Source organism: Bombus bifarius, unplaced genomic scaffold, assembly GCF_011952205.1.
Source record: "Bombus bifarius isolate JDL3187 unplaced genomic scaffold, Bbif_JDL3187 scf7180000007977, whole genome shotgun sequence".
Classification (NCBI taxonomy): domain Eukaryota; kingdom Metazoa; phylum Arthropoda; class Insecta; order Hymenoptera; family Apidae; genus Bombus; species Bombus bifarius.
In genome coordinates this window covers 1,212,342-1,226,410 of record NW_022884362.1, presented here as the reverse complement: position 1 = coordinate 1,226,410, position 14,069 = coordinate 1,212,342, and the positions used below count along the sequence as shown (strand labels likewise).

General features: G+C 35.9%; 1 protein-coding gene across 1 annotated transcript in view; it reads right to left on the bottom strand.

Annotated features, from left to right (window-relative positions):
• LOC117204294 (1-phosphatidylinositol 4,5-bisphosphate phosphodiesterase epsilon-1-like) overlaps window positions 1–14,069 on the bottom strand; it is a 36,745-nt gene that overhangs the window by 15,438 nt on the left and 7,238 nt on the right. The window contains exon 4 of the mRNA XM_033441551.1: window positions 1,068–1,292. Within this exon, the coding sequence (XP_033297442.1) occupies window positions 1,068–1,292 (225 nt within the window). The remainder of the gene's footprint in view (window positions 1–1,067; window positions 1,293–14,069) is intronic.

Genomic DNA, 14,069 nt, shown 5'->3' with positions numbered 1-14,069 from the left:
GTTGTTTTCATCGAAACCGTTACAGATACAGATATCGATTAGCTGTTTTCTTTCAATTAAATGGAACGGAAGACGGCATAATTTCGATTGTAACAAATTTTATAAGTACGGTACCGATATGTACGATGCCGGTACGAGCGAAGCTAATATTTGCGAAAGTTTTTTGACGAATGCTTTTAATAAAAGTTCGGAAGTACGATCGAATATTTAACGAAACGATTCTTAACCTGGAATACGTTTATTTTTCAATACCTCGTGAAAAAATTATTCGTTGTTTGAATATAGAAGATAACCGTACAAGCGTTTAGCGTTCGGTGTTCATTCGTACGAACATCGAAGTAGCTACCGCAACTTTTATATGGACAGCAGATAATACACGAGGAAATAATAGAATCGTAATCCGCCTGCGTTCTATATCTATATATTATAATGCCTTATGAAAGATACATTTAACATTCTCTTATTTCGTACGAGTATTACGCTCCACGATCGACTAGATATCGTTGTAAGAAGATTCGATTCTTCTTTTTTTATTATACCCCGTAATAAAGCAAAAGTAAAAAATTATACGTCCGAACATTTATTTTATGAACAACGCAACGCTCGTAATAGAAAGAGATCTTAAAAAGAGACGTAACAGTACCTTAACTATAAACGTTATGTTCGCTTACAATGAACTTTTACTACAGTTTTATAGAACGAGAAAGTATTTTCACGCAAGTTACATCCACATTTAGCGCGTTTTATTCTGTATTTTATCTAAAATATTACTTTTATGCGATGTATATTAACAACATCCACTAAACTATTATCGATCAATTTTAGCCATATCTATAGAATTTTTTCAACAACGTAATATCTTTTTTAAACGCGTGAATACGTTTATGCTTTGTGATATGAAGCTAAAAGTAAATGATCGAGAGGAGAGAAGATTCGTTCATTACTGATCGTTCGAAAAGAATGCTTTAGGAGATTAAAACGCCTTCAAGGTACTTGCGATCGGACGTTTTCAAAAGACGATAGAATTTCATAACGTCGTAGAAGGACTGTCGCGAAACGAATTTTACCTTATGAAATTCGGCAATTTTCTCGAGAACGGAGCTTGTATCACGGACTGGAGCGTTCTCTTGCTTTTTCAAGGAACTATTCCTCGGATTCCATTCCGTGGGCGATTCGGTGCTGGTATCAATAGCAATTTTTGCCGTTTGCCCCGAAGATGACACGTTTTCGGGCTCGGCAACCTTGCTGCTGCTACGCGGCGACTCGTCGTGGTCCTTGCATTCATGCTGAGACTAAAACGAAAATCAATTCTTTACTTATACGGTTCCTTGTTACGATACTTTTTGTCAATACGATCGTGACGAAACTATAGCTATTAATGTATTCAAAAATTTAACATTCGGACATTTATATCAAATTTTATAGCGTCAAGCAAAGCGTAATTTCCGACTCGTGGCCCGATTTTGTCAAAATTCAAGGCTGCTTGTATATTTTTGAAAAATGAAATACGTAGCTTTCCTATCTAAACCCAGGTACTCGGTGTTTAGATGATTTCAAAGGTCACTCGAGCTATAAATCTTTCGCTACAAAAGCGATTCTGCACATTCCTCATTGTTATCATGCATACAGAAAAAATGACCCGAAATTATGGCGAAAAAAACGGATCATTTCTTTTGACGTATATCGTGAAGGATACGTTTCTAAGTTACGAGGGGTTCTGAATTTTGCAGCGGTTTTTTTTGCCTCTTAATATCTGCGATCTTGTAAACCGTACTTATTTCGAAATTTCTAGCCAAACTAAACGGCAATCTGTAATTCGTAGGGACATTCGCGAGAAATACCCTCGGGTGTAAAGCAGCTCGCGATGGCTTCACTCTCAGGCGGACAAGTACCACCAGAACACTGTTCGATCTAATTCTGATTTTAAGTGGAAATTGGGTTTCGGGTAGATTGGATCGGGTTAGAATTTCTTCGAGGGTTTACTTTGTAGCAAAAGCCTCGGAAGTCTCGAGATTAAGGTCACAGAGATGAAAATTTCTTTTTCTCGGCATATTATTTTTAGAATATTTCAAAATTCAAAGCGCGCGTTACGTCGAAATATATCCTTTACGATGTATGCGAAAAGAAAAACGATCCATGCTGCGTAAGCGTTTATCAACTTTAACCGAAATTAATTCCATTCTTGTCTTCGATTATTTCTACCTTATTTGTACGATACTATTTATAATATTTTTTACCCTATACTATACTACACTATAGTTGCTAGTAAATCGTACGAACGTCAGTCGTTGCAATAAAAATAGATAAATGTAAAAAGAATGTAAAGGTACGTACATAATTTGTTATGAACGGGTGTTTCAGAGATCAACGATTAATCTTTGTGGATATATTTTTCCTGTTTGCCCGCCACATTCTATATATTACATTTTTATCGAATAAAGACATTTTAGAAAAAACGAGTATAAAATTTGGATTTTTATGTTCAGCCAAACAATGCAAATGGTTGGTCCGAGTAATAAGTAATAGAAAGTAGTAGAAAAAAAGGTAATCTTCAAATTATAAACACGAATATATTCGCACGAATTTTATCGATTTTAGTAATTACGTAATATTCGTTTCAATTTACTTCTGCATGATATCAAGTATCGTTTGAGCGTGTTTCTTTTATCACTAAATATTAGAGGATAACGAATCAATTAATAAAAGTTTTCTTTTAAATCGACGTCTATTCTTTACTATTCTTTAGATCAACAATTTTATTTTATATATATCGGGTATATCAACGTTAATCCGTTGCGTACTATGATATTTTATACTTATGTGTATGATATCTAAAATTTATATTTCCTCCCTACTTTACACGTCGTTCCTAAACTGAAAATTCGCAACTACTCGAAATTGTACAAGGCATCGTTAAATTGAAAAATCTTGCATGGAATAACAGACACGCTAATCGACACGAGGCAGGAATTTATTATGTATGTTAGTTATTTTTAATTCGGTGTCCAACTGTTTGAAGCTGTAAATCTATATGGATTAATAATATCTTCGCGGTAATTCAAGAACGTTATTTTTGCATAGTTACACCTGTAGATATCGTGTGCCAAATGTCCATCAAAATTTCATCAATTTGACCCATTAAAGTGTACTGTTCTATTAGTAGGAGACAGCGCCTTCCTATGGCCGTTTGCACTTTGAATATCGGCAAAGGTATTTGTTGAACGAATAGCGTGGCGAATTCTCTTCGGGAGCAATTTTAACAGAATTTCAACGAACCGTCGTGCAAGCGCTATCGTCGTTTTTCTTAATGTATGGATTTGGGTAACGTAATCGGAGGATTGACATCTTTTTACGTAAAAACTATACAACGGTCTAAAACACGTACGATTTGCGTTCTAGCCAGAAACCGATAAAATACATATTTAGTGCCTGTTCTATTTTAAATTTGTGGTGGCACTCGACGGCACAAATACCACTCACCACTCGACACTAACTAGTGTCGGACGATGGCAGCGCAGTGGTTAGCGCGCGCCTTAGGTTACGAACGTTCGGGACCCGGGTTCAAAATCTCATAGCTATGTCCTCGATTCGCTCCAAGTACCGAGGCTCGAGATATCATCATCCAGGAGGGCGGCGGATTTTTCTCCATCGTCCGTGAGGCCCGCGGCCGCGAACTGTCTTTCCAGTAAGGAGAACCACAGCACAGCACTGTATCTTCTGGGTCGGGCGCGTTATTGGGGGCACGCGGACTACTCGACTGGCCGTAAATGTTTTGTTATTGTTTGCCATTTCGACCGTGCGCTGGGAATCGCGATAATCGAAGTTTCACTATAACTTGGCACTATAACGCGGTCACCTTCTTTTCACTGAAGATCACGTCGGGGTCACCAATTTGAGGTGGAGAATATCGTCGTGATAATCGCAGTTGCTGGCTGTAGTGCTCCGCTGGCCGTAGAGGCCCGGATAGGTTCTGCTGCGGGGGTACTGCTGTATTTTCTTCTTATTTGAGAATCGTGGAAGAAAAATCGGACCACCGGTGCCGAGATTTGAACCCGTGATCCCGAACGTTCGTAACCTAAGGCGTTAACCACTGCGCTGCCGTCGTCCGACGCTAGTTAATGTCGAGCAGTGGTATTTGCGCTGTCGAGTGCCGTCACAAATTAAAAGCTCCCTGAATTTTATTTCAACGTAACGCGTTTTCGTTTCGTCCATTGCAAAATCGATGAATGGTAGATACAGTTTTCATAGAAATTCTTTGATATTAGTAGTTTTGTTGTAATTTTACTTCGTGAATATTTATTTGCACTGAACGATGAACATTGGCAAACTTTGCGCAACTACAACGTTCCAAATATACACGAGTAGAGTTAAAAAAGCCTATTGCAAAAAAGGATTCTTTCGACGAGATTTTATTACTAATTTCAATAAATACCGCGACTCTTTCTGGCCCTTTTGCGCAATAATTTATTAACCAATAATACGAGTAAGTTGATAATTTAATAGTCGTAGGTTAAAGATATCTCTTTTACAATTTTACAATTTTTACATTGGACAGAATAGTCAAATTTTTCTGTAACATTTGGAATCTCGTACGACGATTGATTCGGCTGTACAAGATGCTGTTGATCATATTTTAACCGTTGAAACGTTAAGGGCCTGTCATAAACTATCAGCCTCAACAGTGACAAGGTGATTACGATAATTCACTAGAATAATGTCAACTCGATCGAGCGTTAGACGAACTATTGACAATGATCGAAGAGAAACACCGGGTTTTGATCAATCGCAGAAAGTTCGTCCTGACAATCGCGACAATACCAGCTGGCACATCTCTATGCAAACACAAAAAGATATCTACGAACTGAATTGTATTGTTTCGAAGCGTTCTCCACGTTCGCCGCACACATATACGCAGTACGTAGATGTATCGGATATTTATTTATTTTACGCATTGTAAAACAGTTTAAATGGAAAGAAATTCTGAACTATCGAGAGTTTGAAAAATCAACGCGCGTTCATTTTTTGGACGGAAATCAAATGCTTTTTCGATCGCTGACAAAATGACCGATGACGGTTATTGGAAATAACGGAAAATCATATCGATAACTCGATAAATTATTCGTAATACGATAGAAGCTATTCCTTTGTAAAAAAAAGCAATCCATTTCATTCTCAAACCTTTGCACTCGCCGAAGAAGAAGTACTCCGAATATATTTGATAGCATCTGTCGTATAAAAAAACATTTACGAGAGAATGAAAATTGATTACAATACACGAAAGGATGGTTGACTGTGAAGTGTGATTGATGCGTTTGTGTATTATGGACACTACGTGGCAAACAGAAATAAAAGGATATAAACGAAGAAAAAGGACATTTCACGAATTTCACGAGCCAATCGAGAAATAATCTCGTCGTGACGATTTAGGATAACGCGATGGAGAATGCCTACGTTTATAACGTGTTACTTCTTCCATTTTATTTGTAGATTAATTCAATTTTGGTAATCGTGTTACAAATTCTCGGTGTATTTGAAACAGAAAAGAATTGAACAAAGCAGAGCTCTGTATTAAAAATCTAAATTCACTATATTTCGCTTTCTCTTGTAATCGTAAAATAAGTGTAGTAGCGGCAGTAGAATGAAGGTTCTCACGAAGTAGAAGAAGATATCGCGGAAACCTTAAAAGTAGCTTCACCCAGATTGTATGGGAATGACGTCTGCAATTTCAAACTTATTTTGGAAAAGTAATGGAATCGTGTTCGACTCGAGAAGCAGGCGATTTTGCTCGAAAACGTATTCTACGAATTTCTTATCGCGTAAGAGTCGAAAAATACCACGAGTAAATGTAATACGAGTTTCTGAAATTAGCTCGGTCGCATAGGATACTATTCTATGCGAAGAAATCCTTCTGGGAAGCTCGTAATATTTGCAAGATGTTTATGCGTCGAAGCGTAACATCGAATATCGATACGACTAGAAGTATACCGTAAAAACGTGTCTGAAATTTACATCTAAATAAAAAAAAATATTTTTTTGCAAGCATAAAGATACGAAGAAAAAAGAAGCAAAGAAAAAGCAGAAAAGAAATTAAAGCACGGTAAACAACGTGATCGAACGTTACCGACAAAAACCTTAACAAGGCTGGAAATTGTCAGCAGCATTATGGAACGTATACTTCGTGTTCTTGAAATATCTGCTAACTGCTACTAGACCCTTTAGATTTATAGCTTTTGCTCGGCACCGTTCCGAGGTGACAAACCTCTTTGTCGAAAGAATTAAGGCCGTTGAAACTGAAAATCCAGCATCTTGGGCTTGGTTGCTGTCACGATCAATTTTACGATGTTTACGTAACAATAAGAAAATATATGTACGTATCTTGTTAGGATAAACGAAACTTTCCCTAACACTGTGAAAAAGTTGTCACCTGCTGAATTAATTTTTACGCTAACAAACTTTATATTTCATCTAGAACGAGTCATTTTATTTATGTATTTTGTAATATATTCGAAACAGCAATCTATATTCCCTTTTTATTAAATTATTCTCCCGCTACGAGAATTCTAATACATCATAGATCTTTTACGCGTCATAGCGTTACTTTTATTCTTTTCTATTTTTATTTCTCTTCCGCGTAACGAGTTTGAAATTAATTATTACATAACTTATAACGCGTACAAAATTCATAACATTTTTATCAAAGGGTTCCCGACGATATCCAACCGCACGGGGTTGTATAAAATTGAAAGTTGATATCGATAAGAGACTCGTTACGCGTATAATCGCAATTGTACCAGCGATTTTACTATTTATCAAAGTTGAGAGTTTACCATTGTATCTGTGTACGTAGAACATTACGTAATTTTGATTAACATCGAATGACATTTTATTCGGTAATCGCCAATTACAATACGATCGACGTTTTGACAACTGTTTTGCAACAAAATCGTAGATTGTGTCATCTTCTGTTATTTCGCAAGGTTAGATAACAGCGAGAAATATTCGTTTTACGAGATCTAAAGAAAATCTCGCTGCATAACTTGGGAATATCGACTACAACAGACGCTTGTTAAACTCTAGTCACACTGGTTATTGTTGTTCCACCGGTTCCATCGTAATCTGGAACAAGACTTGTTCGCTCGGTGTTCTAAGACTAATTCGGTTGGTGATCAGAACTAAACTGACTATCTTTAGAAACAACGAAGTTTCGCAAGGGAAGGATCGATACGGATACTGGAAATTGTCGAATCTTCTAAGATAAAGCTTACAGTTTAAGCTTACAGTTTAAACATAATCGTTTAACATAATCGTTTAAGATTACATACGAAAAGTGTTCGTAATATTCTATTCGTAATATCGTTACGAATTTTCCAGACGAATATACGTACAATAGTAGAGATCACAAAATACGAGTCTCGCGTGACTAACCGAAGCGAGTTATCCATAATGATTAATTACACGATGACCACGACTCTATTTATCAACCTTAATCTACGGAGAATAGACGTAAAAATACTATACCACAAAAATTAGACGTCCACCTTGGAATAATTTCGAGATACTGAGAAAAAAATTAGAAAAAAGAAAAAAAAAGAATAAATTTGCATTCAAATTGAGATACGTATAGTACAGCGCTTGGTGTGTAGTTCCGAGTCTCTTCTCGTGAAAATCAAAAAAGTTCACTTTTGTATAGGTGGTTTATGACGACAGGGCTATTAATTTCCCAAGTACTTTTTAATCGAAGAAAAGTTCAGTAATGAAACTGTGGTAAAACATGCTTTTACAGACTTCCTTATATCTAAGAGTACAGAGTTTTTTTTAATAAAGGTATAATTTTATTTTACGTCGGTGAAAGTATATCGAACGATATTTTCGCTAATTCAAAATTATTACGAATCGATTAAAAAATTGTTTTAAGCAAAAGAATATCTTGCTTTTTCTTTCGTCCCTTTTTAAAACCATTTTTAATATTTACATAATCAGAATTTTCAACGTTTACGAAGTTTCGTTCATATTCCAGCTTACACGTTTAAATTAAAATGTTATGTCATAAAAGATCACGTAACAGGTATATAGCCGTTTCAGACGTTGTAATGTCTCGCAAATTATTTTTATTACAGTAGTACGGAAACCTTATAATAATTTCGATAGATGTAATAATACGTAATAACGATAAGTGATGCGTAATAAATGTAATTACGCGACTATAGAGGGCGACATGTATATTGGTATTCTAGAACACGGAGACACTTGTAATATACTCTCGTTAATTATTAGTTATTAAAAGCGATATATCATTTTGGGTTTGCACGATTATTGTGGTCCAGTGGTTTCAACTTACAATTAGTACGTAAATGTAGCTACGAGAATGCAACGATAGTATTTGTATTAAATTTGTATTACTCGTATATTTGTATCCTGTAAGAAACAATCTCTGCCAATCCTAGTTCTTGCTATCGTCAGAGTCGATAATATTATTTCTCTTTAATACGATCTATTACGACACAATCTGTTCTCGAGTTCGATAGCTGACGATTAGTCGTAGCTCGAGACGAACCTAAACGTCACGATCACGCGCGTCACCATCTCCTTCCGAAGGTCTTTTCTAAAACGTTTCAGTCATTTTTCTTACCTACACCGGGGAAAAAGAATCGCTGGCTCACGAAAGAGGTCTACGTCCTCGTAATAGCGAGTGTGCCGTGACCGAGCTTTATTTCGCTAGACCTAAGAAAAAGAACATTACGAACATGGCAGTGGTTCGAATTAGACGGTACGTCCAACTGTCAAAAGATACGCACGTTTCCACTGTACTCTCATAGAAAGAAGACTAAAAACCCCCCACTAAGACTAAAAAGACCCCACTGACCTCACCGAAGAAATAAAATAGTCAAACTTATTTGGCGATCAAACTAGAAAAATCGATCGAATGTCCAACTGGACCAATTGTAAAGTACAAATTAAATAATAACAAAAAACAAAAAAAGAAATTTCCACCGTACACGGATCGAAAGAGCCCCAGTCATTGTTCTAACGTAAAATGGGAAGGTTTTTATCGTTAGGCGAAATTATCAGCGTTGCCTTTAACCACTTTACGGCTTCGTGCACGGCGCCAGCGAAATCTTGCTAAATCACTTTCACGCAAAGAGTGCTACGAGCTTTCGGCATTCGTCGTGTGTACATGCATGTACCTTATGTACATGCGGCCATCGAGTCGTTTCACTCGTATTTATGTAGTATGCGAATCATAATATCGCGCAACCGGCGTATTTGCACGGAGTTTGAGAAATTCTTGCCTATTGGTTATACGAAGCAGTCGGTTATGTCGGGTTTATCATCTTTTAAACGATACGTACTTAATTTCACGAGTTATTGCTCGATGCGTTCGCGTACTTGGAAATAAAGTCAGCGTATCAAGATTTCCGATATCCTTTACGAACCGCCGTAAATTAAACGAATTACGTTTTTCATATTTTTTCATTTCTGCGATCAAAGATCCGACAATCTCGTCAGCTATACTTCGCTAGCCTGTTACCGTTTCTTCGCCTTGTTATTTTTCCCTGTTCTCGAATAATCGTATAATAAATTTTCCGAACATTTTATATATTTCTCCAACGAAAAATTCGACGAATTCGTAACTCTAAAATCTCGTATAATAAGTTTTTCGAAACAGAGTATATCCGTAGGTGAACTGGGTCGTTGTTGACGATTCGAGCGAAGCTGGGAATTTTCACAGACTTTTCTCCGAACTTTTATTTTTATTGAAAAAAGTTTCAAACATTTGATTTAACGGACGGCCGTATGATGTAGCAAAGGCCTCGACGGGTATCCTAGAATTTGTTCACATTTTTTTGGAACTCCAAGATCGTAAAAATCCGAGGATTCGGCATAAATGAGTTTGCTCGCAGCGTTTGAGAATTGAATTAATATTTGATATCGATTTATAATCGTTCATTCTCAAGTATTTGACGTAATATAGCGGTACACGAAAAATAGATATTGTTGCAATTTGTAGAACTCGTGTCAACAACTACTTTCGTATAAATTAAAAAATTATAGCTATCTATCTAAAAATCATACAAAAACTGTGACATTTAAAATATCTATTCAGATCTATCACATCGCGTGTTAAAAATAACGAAACTTTTACTTTTCTCGCAAATTCTCATAATGTACCACGTACGGGAAAAGCACCAACTAAGTGCACGTTACGTACGGTATTAGCACGTTATACACATTAAGCTACGTTTTAGTATTTTTTCTAAGACATTCCAGATATTTATTAGGGTTTCATACTCTTCGTAATGGTTTTACTAATTTTACGGGATTATAACTAATTTTAATCGCTTTAGTGGCTTTTTTGCTTTTAGTAGCTATTTATTATCGTCGTTAGCTTGTAACTTATTAATAAGCGTTCTATAAAAAGGGTGATATTCGAGCCCAGTTAGCAACTCGTACAAATACGAATAACACAACTCGAGATAAAAATTTCAAATTAATCGAAACAAAATGCGTAATGGATGCTGGCTAAGACGGCCAAATATAGTTACGTTCGTATCGCTGTATTCGTTACTTATCCTTTCAGTGAAACTATCTCGCTGGCATTTGCTTTTTCTCTTCGATACACATACACTAAAATTCAATACGCTAAAATGTAAGATCAGCTGTTCGAAAAGCCAATATGTTTATCACTCGGTTAAGCAATAATTTGGTAAAGTAGAATTTTGCGTACGTGCAACCTTGCACATTTCTATTGTACAACAACGTCTCACCGGTGAAATTACCGGTTGCGAATACGTAGTTATCGTTCATAAGGCAGTTGTTATTTTTACATTTTCGTGCTTCCTCGTATCATTATACAAAGTGAAGTGATTTCGTATGCAAAAATAAATGGAAAATGTCAGGCAAAAGTTTTTAATACGAAGCTTTGTCTCCGAGGAAATTGAATTCGAAAATCCTGCGAGAGCACGTGCATTTCACTGGCAGGTAAAATCCGAAAATTTCCATTTTGACGAAGCTTTGTACGTAGACAGAAAATGGAATGATGAAATCAATCCATCGTATTATTCTTCCTATACATATGTATATTATTATAAAACTTTGTTGATGGAAAATACCTCTGTATAAAATGGATGTACGTCGTTGACTCAATCGCGTAAACAATCTTTACGTATTTATACCATATATTACAAAATGCAAGTCAAAATAAGAACCGCGTAAACCTTTTACGTACAACGAAGACTTTTACGTTTTCCCGTTAAACGTTTGTATATAAAATAGCAAAAGTATCCATATTGTATTTGTTTATTTTAAACTTACAGTATTTCGACAAAGCACGAGAAATTAAATACTTTTTTATTTTAATTCTTAATTTACCTCGGATAAATAATAATATAACGGTAGTCAATAAGATTACACGTAGAAAATTAACTATGCCCTGGATAAACTCGGTTTTTATCGAGTTCTCTAATTGGATAATGTTCCTTCTAAAAATAAATTTCGACTGGTAAGTAGAGTTCTTGACGTACGAAATTTTTGCGGTATCATCTGGCATATCGTTATAATCGTTTGCTCGCAAATTATCGCTCGCGTTACTTCCCTTATCGATATTATAATTAACAATAGTAGACCTCTGTTTCGCTTATCGTTTAATCGCGTTATCTGTTATATTTCTATATAGATCTTTTACCGAATATTGTCAGGCAACGTTGCCTGACAATAAGTTATCAATTTATGACACATTCGAATATTTTTCCTCGAGACTTCGATTATTACTTTATTATCTAACTCTCCTTTCTCTCTTTCTTTTATCATGTACCAAAGTACAGCTTCTATTCCTTATGCAAGATAAATCGGCTGCATAAATCCATTCTAAATAATCATACGCATAAATCTATAAATATAGATAGCTCGTGCTTAACGCATATAAACGTACACAGTTGTGATATCTTCTCAAAACACTTTATTTATGAAAATAAATTACAGTATAGATATACATATACGAAATTACAGAATTAGATGACGCGATATAATAACGGTATAATAATTTCACTTTATATTTTCTTATAAATAAACAATGATCGTTGAGTTACTAGGGCGTTCGACAAAGATGGCGTAGACATTAGTAAAATACGTAAAAATAGTAGGATACAAGTCACGCTTAATTATGCGAATATCGTTTGTTAAAATATTCAAAGGAGCCGTGAGACTAAACCATGTTCTGGATCTTTCAAACCGACGATCATTAGCGACAAGAGCAAGTAGTTTCCGCCGGCCTACAACCATCGTTGCTGCTGGAGGCCGATAGAAACCCCTAACCTTATCGCTATACGTTTCCTCCTCCCTCTTCCCTTTTTTCTCTTTCTCCGTTATTTCATCCTCGTAACAGATACAATCACAATAGAAATTCAGCTTCATATTTGTACAAAATCCGATAATTAAGGCACGAATTAAAAACGTAAGGGGCATTGCACACAAACGTACAAATATTAAATATTTGAATAAGCGATCGATACTCGTCGAATTCCGCGAACTTGCCTTTTATCTGTGACAACGTTGACCCATGAAAATTATCGTACAAGAGTACGGTGGAAAAATAACGAAAAGATATGTTTCTGAGATTTATAATTGGATATAATTAAATTTGAGATAATTAAGATATAATTAAATTTGATCTTGAAAATGCCTGGAACTAAAGCATCGAACTATATCGTATAATTAGAAACAGCATCGATGGATAATAATACGGAAATTCCTGGATCTTTTCGTTTACTTTGTTATTCCGATCATCGCGCAGCAACCTCTGAGCTTTCCAAATACTTTCGCCAAACGAATGAAACCGTACAGTATAAAGACCGTTATGTCGCCTCCTTTCAATCAACTCACGAAAAGGACCAAGAGCCCCACAATAGAGTCAAAGTAATATCCCTGGTATTGCTCGGTCGTTTGTAAGACTTCCCTTGAACGGTTCTTTGACACACAAGATACCTAAGATTGGTTTACGCTCGCACACAGTTAAGATTCGGTAGTTCTCGTTCGTCTTTCAACGATTCCGATGGAACCGAAACTTGTACGGTTAATTAAAAAATCGCGTAATTACGCATACGTCGTACATAAATATAGGGGCCACGGAGGCAATTAAAAATTTTCTATAAATTACGTTCGATCGTTCGTGTAAAATAAATCTTATTTGTTTATTATCGTTATCGTTATTGCTTACTGTATCGTTCAACTCGATGTCGTTCGTTAAATCGTCGAGACGGAAATATACAACGACAGACTTTTAAAGACGTAATTAACGAAGAACGGAAAGAGAAGAATTTGCTAATCGTATTGCTCGATCTAAATTTAAACTGGAATCTTCTGTTTCTAGGACGACTGATATATATCATTGTAACTGTGTCTAGTTGATTCGTGGATTTTCTTCCCTAAATTTCATTTGTGGAACTCGTATCTTTAGAAAAATCAACATTCTACGTTGAACGTTTCGTTCTATTCGCTTTAACTTTTGTTCCGCAATAAATCGTTTGCGCGTAAGCTTAACACTCAGAACCGACACAATTAAAATACGTACAGCGAACTTTTTTCTTTCTTTGCCAACGTACGAGAAAGCGTAAAGTACGATTATAACGTACGTAATTCACGACACAATTATTTACAAATATAAGAATTAATCGGAAATTACTTATACGTAAAAGTTATCTATGCACGTCGTGGCACCTTGAGCGTTACCGTTGATAAGTAGAACGAACAGACACTCGTTACTCGGAAACGAAATTAATAGGTTAAAATACGAAGCGTGTAATTGGTTCTAAACTAATACGGTCGCGTCGACAACGCAGCTGTAATGTATAGTAACGGTTAATAAATAAATAGTAATAATTAACGAATATGTCACTCGTAACGTATTTTTAAGAGTATTTTTAGCGCGCGTTCCAAGGATTATTCGAATATTTTTAAATCGTCCAATCGTTTATCGTACATCATACGCGATTGTTCGCAGAATTTCTTGTGGCTTGATCGAATTATCACCGCCTATGAGCCAATTTGCTGGTAGATTTACAGTTACGGATGAA